This window comes from Hakea prostrata, chromosome 6, assembly GCF_041222555.1.
Source record: "Hakea prostrata isolate BN-2017 chromosome 6, UWA_Hpros_2, whole genome shotgun sequence".
Taxonomy (NCBI): Eukaryota; Viridiplantae; Streptophyta; class Magnoliopsida; order Proteales; family Proteaceae; genus Hakea; species Hakea prostrata.
In genome coordinates, this window is record NC_142605.1 from 25393542 (window position 1) to 25418858 (window position 25317).

General features: G+C 36.3%; 2 protein-coding genes and 1 pseudogene across 2 annotated transcripts; 1 reads left to right on the forward strand and 2 right to left on the reverse strand.

Annotated features, from left to right (window-relative positions):
• Positions 1 to 1175: 1175 nt before the first annotated feature.
• LOC149012875 (putative metal-nicotianamine transporter YSL7) lies at positions 1176 to 14605 on the reverse strand (annotated as a pseudogene).
• Positions 14606 to 14909: 304 nt separating this feature from the next.
• LOC149012876 (putative metal-nicotianamine transporter YSL7) lies at positions 14910 to 19299 on the reverse strand. Its single transcript, XM_089158791.1, has 6 exons — positions 18843 to 19299; positions 17754 to 17917; positions 17332 to 17429; positions 17121 to 17255; positions 16660 to 16849; positions 14910 to 16079 (listed from the first exon to the last, which is right to left on the reverse strand). Exons 1-6 carry the CDS (start codon positions 19207 to 19209, stop codon positions 14976 to 14978), a joined length of 2058 nt encoding a protein of 685 aa, XP_089014917.1. The 5' UTR covers positions 19210 to 19299; the 3' UTR covers positions 14910 to 14975.
• Positions 19300 to 23880: 4581 nt separating this feature from the next.
• On the forward strand, positions 23881 to 24294 carry LOC149012877 (stress-response A/B barrel domain-containing protein HS1-like). Its single transcript, XM_089160286.1, has 2 exons — positions 23881 to 24020; positions 24114 to 24294. Exons 1-2 carry the CDS (start codon positions 23881 to 23883, stop codon positions 24292 to 24294), a joined length of 321 nt encoding a protein of 106 aa, XP_089016412.1.
• The last annotated feature ends 1023 nt before the right edge of the window (positions 24295 to 25317 follow it).

Sequence of the window (25317 nt, forward strand, 5' to 3'; positions counted from 1 at the left end):
ATGTGTGATAAGAATCTAGATCATCACCCCGTCAGGGGAGCATAGACGACGGCTTTACCATCACAAATTCTGTGGAACCCACAGGTTAAAAAATAATAAAATAATAAAATAATAAAATAATAAAAAGATTTCATCACCCAATCCTGGGTCCCCCTGCTCCACCGATGAGTAGTTGATCTGGATTCGTGTGATGAGGCTTATTAGGAAACTACTGATCATGACATACAAAGCGTGCCCCCACAAAATGTAAAAAAAATCCTTAAATTTTCAAGCGAAAAGTAACAGGTGGGATTGGCAAGCGATGTGACCTATGACATTAACATATGGTAACAAGTTTTTGTTTAATTATAGTGATTTTGAGTGAGATACGTACAAAGAAGTTAGGTGAGAATCAGTTCTCTTGTGAATTAAGAAAGAATTGATTCTTGAAAAATATTAGGGATATTTCTGGAAAATCAACAAAAACTCTAGCTGTCACTCTATCTCAAGCTTATGTGGCTAGGGTTGCTTCCAAGAATTCCACAACTGATCAAACACTAGCTACTACATCTAAGAAAAACTTCACACAATTGGTACTCACAAAGACTCTAGCTAACCCAAAGAAGAATTTGATACAAATTGGTATAAAACTTTGGTCAATATTTTATGTAATCTAAAATACTTATCTTCATGTAAATCTAAACACTGTAACATAGAGTCCTGGAACCACAACTATAAGAGTCTTAAAACATTGATGAACAATGACTCTATTACTATATAAAGCCATGTACACAACTCTTTGTATTGAGTGAATATAATCTGTAAATTCAAGTTCTCTCTCTCACTCGCACACACTCTCTCTCTATCACACATGCACCCTCTCTCTCTCTCTCTCTCTCTCTCTCTCTCTCTCTCTTCAACCATCATTCTCTAGCAACAAAGATAAATACTTTGTATAAAGTAAGAGATAAAGAGTTCAATTTAAGGAAGCAATAAAGAATAGAGAGCATGCAATATTAGAATCTCTGCGGTCACCAATTTAAGGACTTAAGCTAATCCATATGAGGTTCAGAAGAACTTGTTTCTCCTCCATGGTGCTTCTATGGAAATTGATCATATAGATTGAATACATGCAGAGTTTGAATATTGCACGGGAATTGATTATATATCCTGAATATAATAATCTGAGGCTTGGCTTAAGAGCCCAAAAATTTATCGACTTGGGCATTTGTTTTCCTTGTGAGAAACTTCATGCAGATAGGGTGGTTGCACACCAGCCAAAGCAAGCATTGAGCTAGGCAAAATCCATATCCCATCTCCACAAATCAGACTGGAGGCTACTGCAGGCCCAAATGCATCTGCTTTGGGTTTGTTCAATTTTCGCCATACAAATAGTATAAAGCTCCCAATACACATATCTGTTGCAAAGTAGCCTCCAAGGTAGAATGGTATAACCATGGCCATTGGGAGTGGAATATATTTTGCCCATTTCTTTTCAACAGCATCTCTGATTGAGTTCACAAGGATAGCAGCGGCGAAGAAGGTGTAGCAAAGTTGAAGGCAGTGCTTTGGTAGAGTTGAGAACCCCTCAACCCCTAATATTGACATGTTATGGTAGATAAGACTATAAGGGGCAAGGTATTCTGACCCTGGAATACCAAGATCAGGGAAAGCCTGGTAGAAGAGCCAAAAAACACAAGGAGAGATTACACAACCCATTGCAGTCCCAATAACTTGGCTCATAAACATGGAGTGAGATGAAGCTAATGTTTGGTACCCAGTCTTAAAATTCTGCATCAGATCAGAAGCTGTGGAGACAATGTTCATCATGACTCCACACGCTGCAAGACCTGCAAGAACTCCACCATTAGAGGCCCCTGCCCATGTACCAATGGTAAAGATTGCAAGTTTGCCATATGGTGAGGCTAGGGACCAATCAGGGAGCCCAGAGCCACATGCATTACAGAAGGCCAAGGCCGGTGCTAAAATATGGAGGACCAAGACATGATACCACTTGAGTTGGTGAAAAACATTAGGGAGTGTGATGGTGGAGATGGTAGCGATGACAACATAGCTTCCTATTGCAACCCAATTTGGTATTTGGTCTTTGAGGAAGACCTGTGTTCGCCTCTGATCATCATAGGAGATATGTGAGCTGACGGGAGCACAGGAACCAGAATTGGGGAGACCTACAATTCTTTTATTACCAAATTGCCTAAAACAAGCCAAAGACAGTTCGGCTTAGGACCTTCATGAAATTATAAAGACCATCTCCCAGGATCATAGCAATGGCAATGAAAACCTGTAGTGCAACAAAAGGTAAGTTCTAGATAAGCAACACCTTCTGGCAAATGATTAATAAGTTTCTGAGTGTACCCAATTGGTAAGAGTTACAGATAGTTTATATTATGGTGTTAGCTCTAGTTTATTCCTCAATTATTAAGCCTAACCTGCTAATTGTGTTCTTCTGGGTCAATTAAAATCATATAATTTTGTACTGTTATGATCTGCTACTTAATTCATGTTAGCTAAAATAATTTACCTTGTAACCTTGTAAGCCATGCAAGCTGTCAGAGGGAAGATCTGCAGAATACCATTGACCCTTAGTAGTTTCAATGAGAGGCCACATGATACCCCATGAGAGAATCGCTCTAACAAGCAACGATATGTTTATGATGAAAGGACAGATCATCCCAACTCCAATATATGTAGCAGAAAAATCGAAGTAAAATCTGTTTTACACAGAAAGAAAGAAAATTAATGTCAATGTATAAAAGAGTTCCCTCATTTTAGGACAAGATCTGTAACACAACAAGTAAAGATACAATTTGCTTTACCGGTTATCAAATGCTTTGAGGCCAAATGTAGGGAAACTAGAGAATCCAAAATTATCCCCTGCAGTGAAGAACCATTGGAAGAATGCCCACAAGAAACTGAATAAGAAGAACTTGCATCCTGGAAATGGAAAAGAGTTGCAGGGAAAATTAAAAAGAAACTACGTACTCAGGGTCAGGGATCATATTTTAGTATGTCTGGTGAAGAAGAGATTCTTACTAGGCTAGTTTTTCTCCTTGTGGTGTATGGAAGCTATTAATAAGATGTGCAGTTGCAGTACCACTTGGGTAGACCAGTTTAAAGTCTATAATCATTATCTGAAGTAAACCATTAAAGAACTCAGGAAAACCTTTCTCTTCACATGAACTCGGAGATATGCTCAAAAGAGAGTACCTTTCGAAGAGGAACCACAGAGAAGAGACCAACGAAGCTAACAATAAAGAGAACCCCAATAGATTCTGATGATTGTTTAGCAATAGCCTCACTCATTCCAAATAGGTAACTCCCAAAACCTCCTGTTTTGGGAAAAACCAAAATAAACAAATAAATAAATTCTTAATCCCGATAATTCAAAAATGTTTGTCATCATAACTCTATGTTAAAGAAGGGGAAATTTTTCAAGGACACCCCAAAGAGAAACCTTCAAAACTATGTGACATTGATAAAATAACACCTCAAAATGTTTTTTAAATCTGCACAATGGTATACTTCGTTAACATATTCTACTAAATCATTGTAAAATAATTTTATATTCTTAAATTACCCTTGATCTCTTGTGATTTCATGGTGTTGCCCCTAGTAAATTGAAATCCTAAACATTTTGTCTTCTCTCTTCCTCTACCTTTATATTACAAAAGATCGAACATAAAACTATTTATATTCGTCATTTTTTTCTTTGGAACATGTGATTTTTTATGTATTGGGGATGGACATACTACATAATAAACCATAAGGCATAATTAAATCCAGTGCCTTTTAACTAAGAGGTGTTGGTTTACTAACCGAGCAATCCTGCGACTGTAATTTGCCTTTTCTTTTACCCAATTAACAATTCTAATGGAAAAGGAAGCAACTCCAAATTTGATATAATTTTTGGGATGTTTATGGGATTGTAATAGGGTGTTGCATCCTAGTATACATGGTGCCACGCTTGCTGCCAAGTGCTAGGATTGCATGAGTGGCAAGAAATAATCCTAGCCATTAAAATACCATGTACAGATTGAGTTCATTTTAAGTGACAAAACCAAATCAATATGGCTTAACCTGAACCAAACCACAAACATGGTTTCATTTCAAACTTGAACTTCACCTTTCACTCACTCACTTGTGGATAATGTTTAAGGTATTCATAATATGATACTAGTTGATATGTATCCATATTAGATATGTTGGATATAATCGATATGATATATTTCGATACATTTCTTTATTTTTGAACGGTTTAATATGTCTTTCTATTTGATTAGACCAAAATACATTGGTCCATATGATATAATACTTGAGAAGATACATCTCTCGGAATCACCTGATCATTACGATACTCAATACCGACATTTTAAACCTTGCTTGTGGAGGCCGAGCTCGGACTAATGAAAAAGTTTCAGTCTTGTGCATTAGGATCGTGTTGCAAAATTTCGGACAGTCGGATTTGATTTCTGGTCGAGATTTCGATCCAATGGTTTAGAATGTCTTGCTTGACGGTCCTCTGCAAGCAAGATCCCCCGTTTTATAGATCTCTTAATGTGAAATCAAAGCAGGGATGGTCCATTTTTGATGTACCCAGGTCTCAAATCGCGTTATCATTAGGTGATTACCTCATATCAATTATCTATTGAATCAACTGAATTAAGCAACCTATAAACCCTAACCTAGTCAAGCCAACCGATCGTGATTTAACAAGAAATTGGAAGCAAGAAGAAGAAGAAGACACAGGTGTTTGATGACGGAGTTCGGCTCTTGAGCCTACGTCTCCGGGACTCGAGTGTGAATCCAATCCACTATAGGTTTGGGTGATTACAAACTAAAGAAGAAGAACAGCAAGGAACATATAACCTGTAATACACTGTCTCTGGTTCTCATAAGACCATCGAACAATCGCCTTGCTCATACGATCAGAAGCCCTATCTTTCCATGATCAACAACCACCTAGAACCATAGATACAGAAGATCGAAGACGAACGCCATGAACGAAACCTCAAGAAGCTTCAAGAACCCGTAGCAGAGAGCAAACCAAAATCAGGAAAAACGAGTTGCATAACTCGTGCGAACCAAAACCCCAGCCCTAATATAATAAGGCTTGAACCACATGAACCAAAAGAAACCGGTTCGGTTCAATCACTAATAATACAAGATTACCAGATTACCCCAACATTCTCCCCCTTAATCTGTATCCCCAAAGAACTAACTATAGTGAATTGGATGCGACCGTCATCGTCCACGTATACCTGCACACACAAGACAAAAGAAAAACATAGTATAAAACAAATAAAGAATATGCAAAATACCTAGACACACTAACCATGCAACACTAATGACTCCATGCAGATATACCATGCAACAGACTGCACCATGTAGAGAAAACCCTAAACATAACTCATAACTCATAACTCACTCATACAACAATGAAGAGCAAACATGCACACACCAGGCATATATCCCAAAACTGAGATAAACAGAATAAGAGTTATAAAAATTTGGGCAGCATCTCCCCTAAAACTGCAACATATGCAAACCTAATAAACAAACACAAACATACCTGGACATCACCACACCATAGATAAATGGAAAAACAAGTATACAATCTCCACAAAAGATAATAACCCACCATATAGACTTACTAATGCCAACACAAGCATAATAAATATATGAATTAAAACAAGTAAGACTTTAAACAAGAGACTTGTATAAATTTCAAGAAATCCATGGTGATATCCAAAACCAACCTAGATTAACAGAACCTCACAACATCAACAGATGAACAACATGGATCCTGACATAATTGTCAATGCCAATACAGCCCATAAATCTACAAATGCTTACAATATAAGCCAAGTCAAGTCTAAAACATATCATATGATACATAAGAGAACTTAACCAACTAGAGAAAAGATTTAAACAATTCAAATATATAAAACATAACAAGTAAGCATAAATCTCTCCCCCTCAATCAGTAGATTCTAAAACTTAGGAAATTCCTAACAAATCCATGTATTTTCATTTCAAATTCTGATTTTAAAACCTTCCCCAAGGAATACAATCATGCAATCAATATGTAAATCACATAGATGCAGATATAAGACATAGAAAATGAAATGAGAAACTAGAGGCAACTGTCAACCTAAAATGCAAATACAATGCAAAAAACTCAACCATCAAGTCTTATATATCAATGCCAAGGGTATTCAAATGAAATCACAACAGAATTCATTAACAAGTCATATTTCCAAACTTAGTTGTTAAAATGCCTAAAGAAGTTGCAAATCTTTCTTTCTTCCACACTAAAGTAAAGAAAGACAACAAGTATCCAATTACCCATTAAAATAATGAAGAGAGTAACTCAGGATAGCAAACATTCTAATAGCCTTACATTTAACCAACAAGATGAAAATATTCTAAACAAACCAAATAGGCAATAACACTCCTCAATCCATCACTGGCTTACTACCACTACTCAAACCAAGACCTCTTCACCCACTCACTACACATGACGGGTACAAGTCACAACTAGACACATCTAGGTCACCTAGAGTAGAAACCAAACCAGAGATAAAAGAAGTAAACTCAATAAGACTTGACAACTCTGACCAACAAGACCAGACTCAATAACCACATAAAAATATAACTGCAAACAAGACATAACCTAATCAATAAACGGTGCAAGTCATCTCTCTACCGGACAACTCAATAAACCGACAATAACTACTCCCAAATCAAAATCATACAAGCCGACAAACCATATCCCCCGAATCTCATGTGAACCCCAACCCTGTGAGGACACACCCTCTTGACAACACCTATGTCAAGACCAGGACCAATGTCGAACCGGAGAACAAACATCTCCCCCCCGGAGACCAACCTCTCCAAACACTTGACAACACCGTGTCAAAAACTAGCACTCATGCTACACATGGAGACTATACCTCTCCAAAAACCAGGGATATATCTAATGCTATACCAAGTGAAATAGGAATCCTCATGTGTAACCAACGTAATAAACAGTCTCAACACCACCTATTACCACTCTAGCATTACAAAAAACAAGACAAGTATACCAATGCCAATAAAAGCATCCATGAGAGTACAAAACAACAACAAATACATAACATGCCATCACTAGCATAATTGGTCAAGAATTCTCACACAACAAGGTATATCTTAACCAATAGAAAAACAGGCATAAAACATGTTGTCTCAGATTTATGAAAAATAAACAACTTCCTTACACAAGCATATCACCTTAAAAATAAATAGACCACCTCCTTTTAACAAAGGAACAAAATAGGATAAACCAAAGTGTGCACCCAATGGAAAACCAAACAACCAGGTCTTAAAACAAGGTTTATGCTAACACAGAAAACACCTAGGTCATCAAAGGACCTCAAACATGTTTATTTCACCAGAATTAGGCACATTATTATTAGTTGTCTCATTTTCTTGCAGTTTTCTCTTATATGCAAAACAATCTTTCTTAAAATGTCCTACTTTCTTACAAAAGAAGCATCTCTTGAGGTTTACATCAGACTTGTTGTTCCCATTATTATTCTTATTGTTATTCTCATGACTTTCAAATACTTTTCCCTTCCCTTTGGGTCTCCTTTGTTTGTAAGAGCCTTTACCCTTAACAAACAGATTCTCCCCACTGCCCTTAGTCATACCAGAAGCCAATAGTTCAGACTCCCTATTCTTTAAGGCATCAATCAGTTGTTCTAGGGAAATGTTTTGACAAGCATATTTGATTGAGTTCTTAACAACAAGATAATCATTATGAAGTGAATTCAATAGGATAATAGACAAGTCCCGATTTTCCAATTTAGTCTCTCCCCGTATTAGCTAAGTCTTGAATCAGCTCTTAAATATATCTAGGTTCTTGTCAAGGCGATTGTAGGGTCCATCTTAAACCCATACAACCTCTCCTTCAAATAAATTTTGTTACCTAGATTCTTTCCGATAGATCCGCTCAAGCTTATTCCAAACTTTAATAGGAGTGTTGTCATCCTCATCAAGACACCCGATAACCCCATCTCGTGATGTTCCAGAGCATGCAACCAATTGCATTCTCCATCACTCACCCTCAAGACCGGATCAATACTTTCAAAGAAAGCATCCGGGTCATCTATAGATCTTAGGAGTTTCTGTTGTGCCATTAAAGCTCGAACCTTCCTCTTCCAAATCCCAAAGTCCCCAGTGCCATCGAACTTCTCAATGTCTACCCTGGAACTCCCCATAGGAGTATCCAAACTTAGGTAACTAGGATCCCTCCCTAGTCCTACAGCTCTACTAGAGCCGTGGTAACTACACTAACCACACCGGGAGGAGTGCCCTCCCCCCGGTAGACCAAATCCCTTACTTAACTCCACTTTGAAGCAGATAAATCACATACAATCAGATATATTGGAATTAAATCACAATACCGACATAAACAATCCGAAAAATATAATGAACACAATTAATCAATCACAATTTTATTATCTACTCATATACATGTGTCACAGATTTAATCAAACATTTATTAACTCAATAGGCCAATATAAACCAAATAAAGTGCCTAAGTTATCAATTGAGATCACTACCGCAGCCTTGTATAAAATTCTAGCAGAAATTATATAACCATGATCAATTAACATTAATAAAAACAGAATAAATCTCATACATAGATTATCACAATTACAAAGTCAAAACAGGTCATAAAAAAAATTAAAACCGAATACCTACTGGTAACATACAGGAGCAGCAGTAGTATATATGACCAACATATGACAGAAATCAACCTATATTCATATGAGATTAATTCAGCAAAGTAATCTAATCAGAATCACCAATCCTCATATAGATTAACATTGGAATTGAACCAAAAAAAATTATTAGCAACTAATGGTAAGCAAGAAGCAATAAATCAATCTATATTAAAGAAAATAGGTTATCAATTTAACAGGTTAACACTTGCTGAAATTATATAAAAACAGATTATATAACCAGCAATAGAATTATCCGAATTATAATCAGCAGAAGCAGAAGCATATACAGATTATATAATCAGGAAAAATGATTCAATAATTTAACCTATTGCAATATGAGATCATAGAATCGAATTAGATATAGGAACTAAACAAAAGCCCTAATCCATCTAATTATCAATCACACGAAAAATGAACCGAAACACCACGCTCGAGCTAAGGTGGTAACCCACTCGATGCCAACGATGTACCCAGGTCTCAAATCGCGTTATCATTAGGTGATTACCTCATATCAATTATCTATTGAATCAACTGAATTAAGCAACCTATAAACCCTAACCTAGTCAAGCCAACCGATCGTGATTTAACAAGAAATTGGAAGCAAGAAGAAGAAGAAGACACAGGTGTTTGATGACGGAGTTCGGCTCTTGAGCCTACGTCTCCGGGACTCGAGTGTGAATCCAATCCACTATAGGTTTGGGTGATTACAAACTAAAGAAGAAGAACAGCAAGGAACATATAACCTGTAATACACTGTCTCTGGTTCTCATAAGACCATCGAACAATCGCCTTGCTCATACGATCAGAAGCCCTATCTTTCCATGATCAACAACCACCTAGAACCATAGATACAGAAGATCGAAGACGAACGCCATGAACGAAACCTCAAGAAGCTTCAAGAACCCGTAGCAGAGAGCAAACCAAAAATCAGAAAAAACGAGTTGCATAACTTGTGCGAACCAAAACCCCAGCCCTAATATAATAAGGATTGAACCACATGAACCAAAAGAAACCGGTTCAGTTCAATCACTAATAATACAAGATTACCAGATTACCCCAACAATTTTGTTTCTTTCTGCTTCTCAATCCCACTTCCTCGTCAACCCAGAATTTATTCCGACCCACCTCCTCTTTCTGTAACTCCCCTTCTCCTTTTATTAATCGCTTCTAATCTTTTTCAGCACCTGGATGTAGATATCGATGCATTTAAAATCCTAACCGATCACTCTATCTCTATCTCTAATTCTAATTTAGGGTTTGCAAAAGCTTTTGGATTGGTCGCTGTTTTCCCAAAAGAACAGTTATCTGAAATTTGAATACGGTAAGTGATTACTGGAACTCTTGAATCTTGGGTTTGTGAAGTCATCGATTTGTAGGGCGTTGGATTTTCTTGAGGGTTGGGGTTTAATTAATTATACAGCAAAAGATTGGCACCAATACTCCGTTTTTCGAAATTAGGGTTTTTGCTAATGTTGCGAAGCAGAAGAGGAACAGTTTGATGGAGAAGATGAAGAGAGTCTCTGGATTCGATCAGGTGGTTGGTTCAGTTTGTTTGAGGTTGAGTTTGATTTAACACTTATATGAGAATTGATTTCAATGGTTGAGATTATTTAGGTCTGTTTGGTTACTTGAGTTTGAAAATTTCAAAAATTTAGAGAATTTAAATCTATAGATGTCAAATTTATGGAGTCATGGTTCGTAAAATTAAATGTTTGGTTAGCCTAAGTCTTTGGAATGAAATATATAGATTCATCTTGAAAAAACATTTATGAAGTAATGTTTAACACTTTTATGGTAGGGGTGAAATCTCTTATTTGTGATTCCAGAGATTTCAAATATCTAGATTCACGTAACCAAACAGACCCTTATGCAATACCAACAGTAGAAAGCAGCCTACCGAGATTGAGTCCGGATCGTCTCTCCTGATGAGGAGCACTCTGACCACAAATTACAAGAACTCAATATATGAAATTATTGTTGGCCCCTCAATTCTATTAGTGTGAAGGGACCATTACGATTGAATGTTTAATATCTATTTTTCCATTTATAATTAAGAAAGCCAAAAATATTACTATGTTCATTTAGAAAGAAAAAAAATCATATAAAATAATTTTACACATGTATTTTTATAATTTTGGATTTAAAAAAAAAAAAAAAGAAGCACCAGATTGGTAGTAGGAACTTCTTAAATTTATTAACATCAAATTAGACAATAAATAAATAAATAATTTTTGGAAGCAAAAAATTCTTAGAATTGATAACATTAAAAGTAAATAAAAAAAATAAAAAATAACACAAAAAATTATGAATTAATATTCTTGTTATTACCAAATTGAAAAGTACATATATAAAATTGAAAATGAGTTTTCTTTTCTTTTCTTTCTTTACTTTGACTAGAAAAAATATTGTTTAATTAGGTTTAAAATTTTCCTAATTACTTAGGATGGTAATATAATTTAAAACAAATTGCATTGGCACTCCAAAATGGAGTTCTTAAAGCATTGATATCCCACTTTATGTTTAAAAAACACAGAGACCTCAAAATTAGATTTTTATTAGATATATTTGTCAAATTATCACTAGAAACAGTTAAATCACTGTTTATTTTAAAAAATATCCTATAATAAATAATGTCTGAAAGTTTTCAGTACAAATTAAACAAATATATCCAATGAAAATTCAATTTTGAGGTCTTTGTGCTTTTTAAACATAAATTGGGGGTGTCAATGCTTAAAGACCTTCTTTTTCCTTTTTTTTGTGCAAGTGCAATTTACTCTATAATTTAATATATAGTGTAAATAAGTAATATAAAACCGTAGAGTTCATTTGAAAATTTTAAATAAATAAAATATGCCATGTTATCATTTAAATAACAAAGTTTACGGTAAGGGGGACAATAGTAATTACAGGCAAGATCGGAGGTTGCATAAGTAATTTTAGGAAATGTGGGAGATAAGTTAAATTAATCTATATTATAGGAGAATAATAGTAACCATCTCACAAAAAAAAAAAAAAAAAAAAAAAACTTTGGAATTTCATGAAAAAATTAATTTTAAAATTCTTTTTTCTCACCCCTTTTTTCCAACCCACTTCAATTCAGCAAACAAATCGTGTTAAGTAGTGTTCAGTGAGTTATTATTTGTTTCTTCACTAAAAAGTGTTTAATGAGTTTGACAAAAAAAAAAAAGTGTTTAATGAGTTATAAAATTTAATTACTGAAAATATCCTAATTCAAAAGAAAGATAATTCGTAAGATAAAGATAAATCCAAGGAAAATGTAGTTGAACGGACGTGTGAATAGGTTAGCTGAACAATTTTGAATATTCACTGTCAGATTTGTTAAATTAAATCTAAACAATTTTGAATATTCACTGTCAGATTTATTAAATTAAATCTGATCATCTAATAACATTCATATTTTTTTCTCATATTATTTATGGGTTAGTTAAGTTTTTTGATAATAAATAAACGGGATTTAATAACCCTAAATAGAAAACTACTCAAGCATACAAATCTTATCCGCCATTAGGATCTCCTCCAATTCTTGGGGTGGATCCAGAAAGAATTGCGAAGGTTCCTCTAAAGAGGTCGGTCTCTTCGTGATCCAGTCAGCAGAGTAGTTGAACTCCTGGTACCATGTTGGAATCTAATTCCTTCATAGCTTCTCACTTCTTCCTTTATTGCATGCACTACTCTTGTTTATATCCTTCAAAATGGAATTAGAAACAAGAAAGAGTCGTGAGATTTTAGAGAAGATGAATTTTTTTTTTTCTTCCATTTCTTTAAGACGATAGCAAAAGAATTACTACAGTCAAAGGGTCAAAACTTGATGAATGCAGATGAAATTTTTTTTCAGAGCCGATGGAGATGGAGAGGGAACAGAGGAAGAGATAGAGAAGGAACAGTGGAAGAAGACATTTAACCGTTAATCTAACCACCAGCGAGAATCGAGTGTTGTTTTCATTTTGAAACTTTAACCGGTGATTAAAAGTTATCTTAATTAACCGAGAAAAAATAAGAATTTTATTAGACGATTCAGATTTAGTCAACAGATCTGACGGTATAAATTTACAACAACAACAACAACAACAACAACAACAACAATAAGCCTTGTCCAAACTAAATGGGGTCGGCTACATGGATTCTTGCCCTCCAATCAGTTCTATTCGAGGCCATGCTAGATACAAGGCCTAAGCTATACATATCCTTTCTCACCACTTCTCCTAAGGTTATCTTAGGTCTACCCCTAGCTCTTCTAGTTCCTTCAATATGGATTATATCACTTCTCCGTACAGGAGCATTTATAGGTCTCCGTTGAACGTGGCCGTGCCACCTCAAACGACTTTCTCTAAGCTTATCACTTATGGGAGCAACTCCCAGCCCAACTCTAATATGATCGTTCTTATCTTATCCATCCTAGTTTTGCCACTCATCCATCTTAGCATCCTCATTTCTCGCTCCGAGTTTATCTATATGATTCTTTTTAACAGCCCAACACTCTGCACCGTACATCATAGCTGGTCGAACAACGGTCCTATAAAATTTTCCTTTAAGCTTTCATGGAACACGCATATCACATAAGACCCCGGACGCACTTCTCCACTTCATCCACCATATTTTAATTCTTTGGGAAGCCTCATCGTCTAAATCGCCTCTTTTACTTATGATTGAACCTTGGTACCTAAAACAATCACTTGAGGAATCTCTTTATCATCAAGTATCACCACCTCATCATCTGCCCGATCATGACTAAAGTTACAAACTAAATATTCTGGCTTCGATCTACTAAGTTTAAAGCCTTTTGATTCCAAAGCTAATCTCCATGATTCTAATTTGGTATTAATCCCCCCTTGGGTCTCATCAATCAACACAATATCATCCGCAAAAAGCATACACCAGGGGACCTCATCTTGAATGTCTTTGATTAATTCATCCATTACCAGTGCAAATAGATATAGGCTAAAGTTGACCCTGATGTAGCCCAACCGTTATCGGGAATTCATTACTTTGTCCCCCCCGTCTAACACTAGTCACCGAACCATCAACATATCATTAACATATCATATATTTACTTGCAACACTCTTTTCTCTAGTACTTGCCAAATTAACGCTCTAGGGACTCTATCATAAGCTTTTTCTATGTCATAAATACCATATGAAGATCTTTCCTACATTCTCTATACCTTTCCATAAGTCTCCTAATTAAGTAAATAGAAATTTAGAGTCGCTCAATTAATATGCTCACACGTCTCTTCAACTACCTCCCCTAAAATCCAATGAATGTTTTTGGATTAGAATATTACACTTCATTGAATCTTATAACTCACTCATTGGTAGAATTTCTCCAAGGGGAGGAGCCAAAGCATGACTCATGATCCTACCAATCATCCAATAGTGGCTCCTAATTGGTCATTTCCGGATGAGTCCTCTCGCCCGTGGCCAGCTGTCCCCCCATACCCCAACCTCTCGGCTGGACTGATACATGGCCTGCCCGGGTGAAAATGATCTGAATTCTAACCCGTAGTACACGGGCAGCCCTTTCAGAGGAGGGGGGATGGGGGTACAGCCTACCCGGTTGGATTATTTGGTGATAGAGGTGGTGGTTTTGAGGACTTACCACTAAAGGCGATGCCGGAGGAAGCAACCATGCAAATCTGAATGACTGTATTTTCTTGCCTCGTAAAAGGCTGCTTGAGCAACCCAGATTTCTGCAAGAACTTGGTCCAGGTCTTAATGAAGAAGAACCCAAGAAGCCCAGCTGAGACGTTAAGGGAAGGTATAATCCCAGTGGTGAGATTGAGCTTCATGACTAAGAAGCAAAACAGAACACTCACCATAAAGGCTCTCAAGGTTAGCTGGTGCTGCCATAGTGGAACTTCCTGGGTGTCAAATAAATACTTCAACTTCCAATCCCTCTTGACTATAATGTGTGATAGATAGAGCTAATGAAATGTACCCTTTTGAAGAAAATCACATATTTTTTGTATGTAATTATTAATCTAGCATGAAAGATAAATTGCACTCAAAATATTCACAAAAGAAAACCAATTATCTAATGTATTATAAATTGAACAACTATGACTTAGCCCACAAAAAAAGAAACAACTATATCAAGTTAAAAACTTTACAGTCTACCTTTATAATAATACGTAGCGTTCAGAGATAACTTCTAATATAGCCAGAAGCAAGCTAAAAATATTGCATGACTTAAGAGCCTAAGAATTTATCGACACTAGCATTTGATTTCCTTGAGAGGAACTTCATGCAGATGGGTGGTTGCAGTCCACACAAAGCAAGTATTGCACTGGGCAAACTCCATATCCCATCCCCACATATCAGTCCAGAAGCTACTGCAGGTCCAAATGCTTGTGCTTTCACCTTGTCAAACTTTCCCCACACAAACAGTATAAGGCTCCCGAGACACATGTCAATTGCAAAGTAGCCTCCCAAGTAGAATGGTATAGCCATGGCCATTGGAATTGGAATAAATCTAGCCCATTTCTTTCCTACCAGATCTCTGATAAGGTTCACAACCATAGCTGCAACAAAAAAGATGATGCAAAGTTGAAGGCAATGTTTTGGTAGACTGGAGAAACCTTCAACACCCAAGATTGACATGCTGCGGTAGACAGTAGCATAAGGTGCAGGGTATTGAGACCCTTGTGAACCAAGATCAGGGACAGACTTATAGAAGAGCCAAAAAACACAAGGAGAGATAAGACAACCCATTGCAGTCCCAAGAACTTGGGCCACAAACATGGAACGAGGTGAAGCTAATGTTAGATACCCGGTCTTGAAATCCTGCATCAGATCAGAAGCAGTGGAGACAATGTTCATCATGACCCCGCATGCTGCAAGGCCTGCCAAAACTCCACCATTAGAACCTCCAACCCATGCACCAATGATAAAAATGGCCAATTTCCCGTAGGATGAGGCCAAGGACCAATCAGTGAGCCCACAACCATATGCATTGCAGAAGGCTAGGATAGGTGCAAAGATGTAGATGACAAGGACATGGTACCACCTGAGCTGGTGAAAAATCAAAGGTACTGTTATGATTGAGATGATAGCAATGATAACATAGCCTCCTAGTGAAAGCCATGGAGATATCTGATCTTTGAGGAACATCTGAGTTCGCCGTTGATCATCATAGGAGAGAAGTGGGATTGCAGGAGCACCTGAGTCGGTAATGGGAAGATCTCTAGCTTTTTTTCCATAGAGTTGTTGATATAAACCATAGAGGGTTTGTATAAAAACCTTCACAAAGTTATAGAGACCATCTCCCAGGATCATTGCAATAGAAATGAAAATCTGCAGTGCAAAACATAAAATAAGTACGCAACTGATAAAGAAGATTTTAGCAAACTATTTAAGTACCGCAAAGTATCAAATAATTTGAGTGTTAAAATTTCATTTCAGTGCATGATCTATTTAGAACTGGATTGATTCCTATGAGGTTCTTTTTCCCAAATTTATCCTATTCTATGAGAAGGGGAAAGAGGTAGATGTGAACCAGGAGATTTAACTCAAGACCTCCTGGCAGAAAGTTGGCCAAGGACAAGATAAAACAGTGTCTATGGGGAGGGAAAATGTGGAAATCTGATCCAACAGACTAGAACTCTGGCTCCTGATAGCCATGGGCTTCTACACACAGCATGCTACCACACTAGGCCTTGAGTATACAAGTAAGAGTTATAGGATAATCACAACTCTTCAAACTACTGCTCTTTTTTCTTGAAATATAAAATGAACCCTTGTCAATTAAAACCTGATCATTGCAAACAAGGTTCTTGGTGTAATGCTTCTTGTTTGTTTAAGACCTAAAATATGTAGGCATTCCCCATGAACAAGTTTGTATTTTATATTTTAGAGAATAGAGATAGCAGTTTACCTTGTAACCTTGTAAGCCACGGGAACTGCTAGAGGAAAGACCAGCATTATACCATTTACCCTCTTTCTCCGCAATGAGAGGCCACATGACAGCCCATGAAAGAATTGCTCCAATTAGCATTGATACATTTACCAGGTATGGGCATATCATCCCAGCCCCAACATAGGTAGCCGAAAAGTCAAAGAAGAATCTGCAATGGCAGCAAAAAAAGAACATTAAACATTTTAAAAAACATTGGGATCTTTAAGAAAATGGATCTTCACACACAGATTGCAAAAGCATAGGGCATAGATGATGATACAGGTCGTCTAGATCGGCACCTGTCCATGTGGCTAATAAATAAGTTCTGTTTTTGCATGTAGCAATGTTATCAGAGCATCTGATAGAGGGAATCATTCCACCTCTCAGGAGATTCCTTAAGACGAGACAACTTATGCTTGAACTGCAAAACATTCAATTACCTATTATCATAGGCTTTGAGACCGAATGTAGGGAAGTTAGAGAATCCACAACCATCCCCTCCAGTGAAGAACCATTGGAAGAATGCCCACAAGAAGCTAAATGAGAAGGACTTTCCCAATGTCCTGACTTGCTTCCTGAACAGAGTTGAACAAAAAGTTGATAAGAAACCTTCCGTGGCTTATTCAACATGCCCGAGCCAAGAAGCCTTACTTAGCTGTTTTTGCTCCTTGTGGAGTGTGGAAGCTGTTGATAAGATGTGCAGTTGCAGTACCACTTGGATAGATCAGTTTAAAGTCAATCACCATAATCTGAGAAACCATAAGAAACCACAAATACCTACATCATTTTGAGAAATAAGTATTCCAAGTCCATACATTTGATCTCACATTTATAATTATCATCAGTTTTCCAGATAACAGATGACCTGATCAACAACCAAAATAGAAAAGAAAAGGAATGAAAAAAAGAAGTCTCTCGACTTGAATGATCCAACCATAGCCTGGATTTGTCCATCCAAATGCTGACAATAGAAACCACAAATGAACAACCTTGGGGACAAAGTTGATATAAGTCCCTGGCCCCTTACCACTTCTCTATTCACATTAACTGAAAAATAAGTCCCCAAAAATTACCTTCCGAAGAGGTACCACAGAGAAGAGCCCAAGGAAGCTAACAACAAAGAGAAAGCCAATGATCCAACCAAGAGATGGGTTCTTGATGTTTTGTGCATTGTTAAAGCCTGATGACTGTTTGGCAATAGTCTCGCTCATTCCTAAGAGGTAACCCCCAAAACCTCCTGTTTGTTCAAGCAAGCAAACACAGGTAAGCAAAAGTCTAAAACATACATAAGGAATTGTGTTCCACCATAAAAATACTAGGAACTTCATCATCACCTCATCAATTATAGGTTCCAAAAGCATCATCATCTGTGTAGTCTTAAAATAGGAGCAGAAATTCAAGACTCCTACAATGGCAGATGAACTAGCCTCTAGGGAGGATTCTTTGAGGTACACTAAGTATTTACAGAACAAAAGGTCGTGCAGGCCATAGGATGAGTTCACATCTAACTTTGGGTCTGGAATACTATTCTCCATTATCATTATTAATTCCCTATAGGCAATACATGATCTTCTTAGGGATTTTAACTGAAGCAATTGAACCAGCAGATCCAAAAGGCCTAGTGAAAGGATGATTGAAACTCAAAAATGAAATTGCACTTTTCAGTCTTGTTTTGCATGTTTTATATCTGGGACATTTTTTAGTTGTAAAATATTTGTTGAGAAAATTAAATTTAAATTTATTTATGAGTATTAGAAACTCTTTTCTTTTTTGGGTGAAAAGAAAATACAGTGCTTTCAAACAATCCGAAAATCATAATTCTTTCCTTTTCTTTTTACCTAGAATCTTGTTGGGTGAAGTGGTGAACAGCTAAGTCACTGCTGAAGTGGTGAACAGCTAAGTCACTGCTCACGCATTAATTTCATCCTTTCTATAAATATCATTTACACAGGTAGCAATTACTTTATCAAAATAATCCCTAAAACGGCAATCCAGAAACAAAAGACATGGCAGGAGTGAACACTCCGTTACAGTTTCAGCCTCTCCGGCGAGTTGCAGTCGACCCGCCGGCGACTGCAGAATCACCTAACCTTCTTAGAGAACAATCTATTACGAAAATTATAAATATTGCAAGGTATCGGATTCTGGGTTTGAAGAATTACCGCTAAAGGCAATGCCGGAGCAAGCAACGACGCAAGTCTGAATAACGGTATTCTCTTGCCTGGTGAAAGGCTGTTTGAGAAAACCAGTTTTCTCCAACAACGACGTCCATGTCTTGACGAAGAAGAAACCCAGAAGCCCAGCACTAACGTTGAGGGAAGGTATGATTCCAGTGGTGAGATTAAGCTTCATAACGATGACGGCGAACATAACATTCAGAAGTAAACTCACCACCACAGCCCTGATGGTCAGTTGTTGCTTCCATGATGGAATTTCCTTGCTTTTGAATACCTGCTCGACTGAAAGACTCTCTGTTTCCTCTTCGACATTCTGCACTCGCCCATCTCTTCCGCTCTCGATGCTTGCCATCGATGGAGTATGGAATTTGGTATCTGGAATCTGGTTTTTTCAAAGTTTTGGATCACTGTGATGGGTTTTGAGAGTGAGTTTTAAACAAGAAATTAGAAGCATTTATTTTTTTATAGCATGAAATTAGGTATATCATAACTGGAATTGCAGAGAAACATGCTTTATTAAGTTTCTTACCAAAAAGATTTATTTTCCGCGTTACGGAGGGAATTTCAGTCTGTTTGGATTGGAGAACTTCCATTAGAGTCCCCGCGCCAAGTGTTAAAAACTCCGTGCAAATAGATGGATAGTCGAAAACCGTTTCGAATTCGCATTGTATTATTTTAAAGGTATCCGTCTCCGAAACTTTTCTTACCAGAAAAACTCTTAGAGTTTGTGATCGACTATATCACGTAAGTGATGAAAAGTATCTAGAAGGGACTCTAGAGTTTGTAATCCAGGAAGACTCTAGAGTTTGTAATTCAATATAGAATATTGTATCGGCCAGGTGATTTCAAGAGAATTATTATCTCATATTGAATATCATATTGTCCTAATCAAATTTCAGTACCACCTCTTGTCGCCTAAGTTATTCAATTCATTAGATAGATCCTCTATTACTAACCCTATTAGTCTTAATTTTTAGTTATCAATCTTCAATGTTGCCCCTACATCTTAGGTATAAAAATACTATGTACGATGTATATTTTTTCGAACTTTGTGAGGATTTATGAATGGAAGAGGAAGTAGTTACAAACAGTAGAGCAACAAAAAAAAAGAGTCCAACAAGTTTTGTTTTCTAGAGCAAATTCCACTGGCACCCCAAAATGGAGGCCTTAAAGCACTGACACCCCACTTTATGTTTAAAAAACACTAACACCCACATTCAATAAACACACTAGTCCATTATGTTAGTGAAACTGTTAACCCACTAGTAATTTTTTTGTAATTCCAAAAATGACCTTACTAAATCTGAAAGAAAAAAAAGAAAAAAAGAAAAATCAATCGTTCTTCAATCTTCACAACCGATCTTCATCGTAGGCGGAAGAACCTATTCGAAGTTCTGGTTCATTCGAAGGAAAAGGATTGGAAACTAAAAATAAATCCCTGTTGTCACCCATAATCAACCAGATGATAAACTAAACTTGTCATAGCCAATGCTCCCTCTGTATCAATAGAGAGTTGAGTGCTCAAAATCAAGGAAGGACGACAAGGATTACTGTGGCGATTCGAGAGTTGGTAGATTTGCATGGAAATATCCTCACTATTCATACTAATAGATAAGCAAATATGGTTGCCGATTGGATGGCGCAGAGAACAACAACATTGGAGTCTCCTACGCATTTCTTTCAGGAACCCTCTCAAGGTATAGATGAGTTCCTTCAGGTGGATCGTTTGACCAGCTCTCTTTAAATTGATTTGGGTTTTTTTAACCCTCTTTTTTATTAATGATGCAAGATAGTAACAGAACTCCTTACAAGCTTCCCGCAAAGGCAAGACATGATTCATAGAGCTCTTTCCATGTTAAGGTTAAAACTGTCAAGAATCTGAAATCCCTCAACAAATCCAGTCATCAGCCTACAATAACAATTATGATTTGCATATATAGGACGGAGTACCAAAGAAGATAACGACTAAAAACTTGAAAACAACGTGCACACAGGGAGAAATGAGAAGTGAAACGGTTGAATGATTGTGAGAAATGAGAAATGAAAAGTGAAAAATGAGAAGTGAAACGGTTGAACTCCCAATCATGCACAAAGTTAATCTGTTTTTTTTTTTTTTTTGGTAAATGAGAATAGATTTCTTGAATAATAACTTAAGGGTATAATAGTCTTTGCAAAAATATGACTAACCAAGTAATAACCCTTCTAACAGAATAGGATCTATTTGTTTTTAAAACATAAAGTGGGGTGTCAGTGTTTTAAGGCCTCCATTTTGGGGTGCCAGTGCAATTTGCTTTTTTATTTTTATTTTTTATATTTAAAGTTATTCTTGTCTTTTTTTCATATTTGACTTGCTCACATCATTACTTAGTTATGATTTCATAATGTCATGAGTGTTTTTGATATATTTTTATCTTATAAGGGGTCTGATTAATAAATTGGATAACTCAGGGGCTTGCATTAATTTTAGAGGATGATACTAAAAATTTTTATAAATTTTATCACAATCGAGTTTGTGTTCTGTTACAAAAGAAGAGAAGTGCATCGATATATATTGTATTGGCTGTATCCATTTTTTATCCTCTAATATGGAATCATATGGGAGATACATAAATGCTTATGTAACCTACAAGTACGGCTGGGAGAACCATTTTCCTTGTAATTACAAAATCTCCCGGAATTTACTAAGAAAAAAAAAAGTAGTATCTTTGAAAAATATAATCACTAAATATATGGTAAAAGTTTCAAATAGGGAATGGTATAAGGGAATATATATAAAAAGTAGTATTTTTGATATCCTTCAAATAGGTATCACAATCATAGTATTTTTGTAAATTGTAAGGATCAAATCTACGATTAGGGGTGTAAATGGATAACCGAATTTCGTTTCCAAATTTGCATCCGCATCCATTTAGGGTATTCGAATCCGTCCGATTATTAATAGGATGCGGATATGATATATGTCATTTTTTAACCGGTTATTATCTGTCCGATAAAATTATCCGATTAAGTTACTTATTTGAATTTATTTTTTTATTTTTATAGACCTTTTACTTAAGATATATGACTATTTTTCTAGATTCTCTACTAAAATAAATACCAAAATTACTAAATTCTTAAATTTCAAAACCTAACCGTTACAAATAAAATAGTAAAGATGCCAACAGGTTAGTCAAAAACTTGAATTCAATATATATTTATACCCATTTAAAGAATCTATTTAAGAAAATAATTAATCAATTATCATCCGAATCCAACCGAAAATCGATAGGATATTATCCGAATCCGTCCGAATATAATAGGATGCGGATATGATATTACCCCTATCTGATCCAAATCGGATCCGTTTATACCCCTACCTACGACCTCTTCAGTGAGAAGTATAGGTTTTACGAGTCGACAAACCCTGCATTGGCAGTTTTTTTTTTCTTTATAACTTCACCTCATAATAATCTCGCTTCTTTTCTTTCTTTCTTTTTTTTTTTTTTTTCCCATAAAGATAAACCCTCATTTCATCTCATTAATACAAAGTAGCTGAGATGATGAAACTGTTGCACATTCTCCACCCTAATCAGTCTCAAGAGTCGGACCTTCTGAAATATACCTTAAAAGGTGACATAAAAATAACAACTTGCAATACATTCAAATAAATTAATAAAAATATTTTGCAGGGCACCATTTCATGGCTAAAATGTTGGTAAAAGTTGCTCTTATAAATATTAGAATCTGTGGACAGAATACTCATGCAATCAGTGCAAAGAGAAACTTGCAAATCACATAAATGAATGCCTTGGTTATAGTTATATGATGATTTTTTTCTTTTTTTTGGCCTAAGTAATTTGGGGAATTTTTATGTAAATAGGAACTTGAGGGTGTCAAATCTTTTTGGGTATGAAACATGCCTGAAATGAGAGCATATCACTTACTTTTGATAAGGCCATTGTTTGAAGTGCCTCAATAAACATAGGCTCAGGTTTTTGTGCTATGATTATTTTTGAAAAACAAACAAGTATGTTGGTTATTTTGATATAGTTGCAGTTAGAAATTCGTTTGATTGAGAGAGAATTCTTTCACACTCAGATTTGTGAGTGGGAGATGTATATTAATATTATATGAATTACAATTCAAATATCTGAATTTGAACTTCAACTTGTTGATACTTTAATTATAACTCAAACTCTTCTTGATTAGTTGGAGGTAAGATCAATCAATAATAGAACTAGTTACGATGGATTTGAATTTGAATTTGAATTTAGAGACATATCCTTTATACTGTTGGCGATGTATGGTATAAGGGAATGGAGTTCTATAAACAAATGACACAGGGAGAACATCAATGACAATGTAGGCAGGCAATAGAGAAGGTTATTTTATATGACAAAAAGAGATCAAGAGAGAGGATGCCAATGTAACCTTTGTGGGATGTTTTCAAAAGACAACTCACCTGTAGATAGTTATACTGTTTTTACTTCTCAAAAACTTTGTATGAAGGGTAGAGAATAACCGCATTGATGGACTTTTCTAACAATCAAGAAGAGTAAGGGATTTAATTACCTTCAATTTGGAATTTGTTCACATTCTCTATAAATCTCATCTCCTGCAATTTAGGATTGTGATATGTGGTAGTTAATTTTTGTTTAGAGCCCAATTAAAAAAATTTCGCTAAATCTTAACACGTATTTGGACACTCATTAGGAGAACCCTCCAAAGAGAAGACCAACCTCTTGTGCTTCGTCTTTGAAAGAATAATATCAATTATGGCATGGAAATACACATGTAGTTTCTAGATGATAATAATATTTTGCTAAATTATCTCCATGGGAAGACAGAGAGATCCCTTCCCAGCACACCATCATTCTCTTGCCATCATTTCTCATACTTTTATGAGTCACTTATCATGCCGTTTGGGCAAAACACCAGGGAGACATTAATAGCCAGCCTGTTTTATATATAGAGATGCAAAGAACGCCAAGAGATCATGAACAAAGCAGAATACAGCACTAGAGTACTGAAAGAACCACAAGAAATGGAGGGATCAAAGGGATTGGTGAAGCACATTTTGCTGGCAAAGTTTAAGGATGATCTGCCATCAGAGAAGGTAGATGAGATCATTAAGAACTTTGCAAATCTCGTCAACCTAATTGAGCCCATGAAGTCCTTCCAAGGGTAACACCTCTCCATGTTTCTGTGTATGTGTGTGTTTATGCAATTGTTTTCTTCTTGATACTTATTAGGTTAATTGTTCTGATAATCAACCAGGGGTAAGGACATAAGCCCATTTAACCTGCATGGAGGGTTCACGCATGTGTTTGAAGCCACCTTCGAGAGTATGGAAGCTGTTGATGAGTATGATGTACACCCAGATCATGTTGAATTCGCAAATCTATTGAAGGCAACCACAGAGAAGTTGATTGTTGTTGACTACGTGCCCACATATTAATTTCAATCTCCAAGAAGAGGGGGGATATCAGCTATATATATATTGATTTCTGGTCGGTGTTGCTATAGTGATCTGAGTCTTATGAGTTGAGTCAATGTATAGAACGTTTGGAGACCCATGGATGATTGATGTAATTGTTAAAACAAGCACCAAGAAATAATGAATATAGAGACACAATAATCAAAAGCAATACTGAGATTTAATGTGGATATATACCAATGCAAAATACTATGTTTACCATCATAAAGAATAGTTTTCACTATACACAAAAGAGATTACACATTGAGTACTCAATGAGTTGTCAACTTTGTTTCTATCATAGATCGAGTCCAGTTCCTCTCCAGATGGGCAAGCCGTTCCTCTGTCACCTCACCCTCTTGATTGGGCTAACACATGACCTATTCGTGGTACACGGGCATCCAAACCTAGAGGGTTGGAGGATGGTCTGCCTAGGTGGAGAGGATCTGGATTATCACAGTTCTCAGAAAAACGGGTCATTTTAGTTGTCCAACAAAATGTTTTCTCTTTTATCCGAAGTTTCCAACTTGTAGGCTTTCGTGGAAGCCAAGTCTTTCAAGTTTTGTTGAGAAGTTGTTTCGATGTCATGACCTTAGACTAGTCCACCAACCATTACACCTAGGCTTGCCTCTTATAAGATTTGAGACTTAATAATTTATACTTAATAAAAAAAAAAGATTTCTAACAAATCTAGCTATCCCATTCAAAGCCAAACTCACCCCCTTCTTGGATTCAAATCTTTGGCATTCGGGCAGGCCATCCATCCGAGCGTCTAGTTGCTGAATGTCTTGCTTGTGAGATTTTTATTTGCAACAGCCGCTGTTGACTGCTGCCGACGATGATGATCATGCCACATAATCAAAATAAGATCGAACGATTGAGAATTAGGAGGCAAGAGTTTACTTGTAAATACTATTTTATATCTTTTACATTTCAAGGTTTCAAAGTTTGCTAAGTTACAAAATCAGACCCAACAATTACGTGACAAAGATTCTTGACTACTTG

Coding starts and splice junctions, on each gene's coding strand:
- LOC149012876 (XM_089158791.1), bottom strand. CDS start 19,209: ATGGCAAGCATCGAGAGCGGAAGAGATGGGCGAGTGCAGAATGTCGAA. Junction 17,918..18,842: donor CTCCGGCATTGCCTTTAGCG/GTAATTCTTCAA, acceptor TTGAACAAACAG/GAGGTTTTGGGGGTTACCTC. Junction 17,256..17,331: donor CAAGGAGCAAAAACAGCTAA/GTAAGGCTTCTT, acceptor AACTCTGTTCAG/GAAGCAAGTCAGGACATTGG.
- LOC149012877 (XM_089160286.1), top strand. CDS start 23,881: ATGGAGGGATCAAAGGGATTGGTGAAGCACATTTTGCTGGCAAAGTTT. Junction 24,021..24,113: donor CCCATGAAGTCCTTCCAAGG/GTAACACCTCTC, acceptor ATAATCAACCAG/GGGTAAGGACATAAGCCCAT.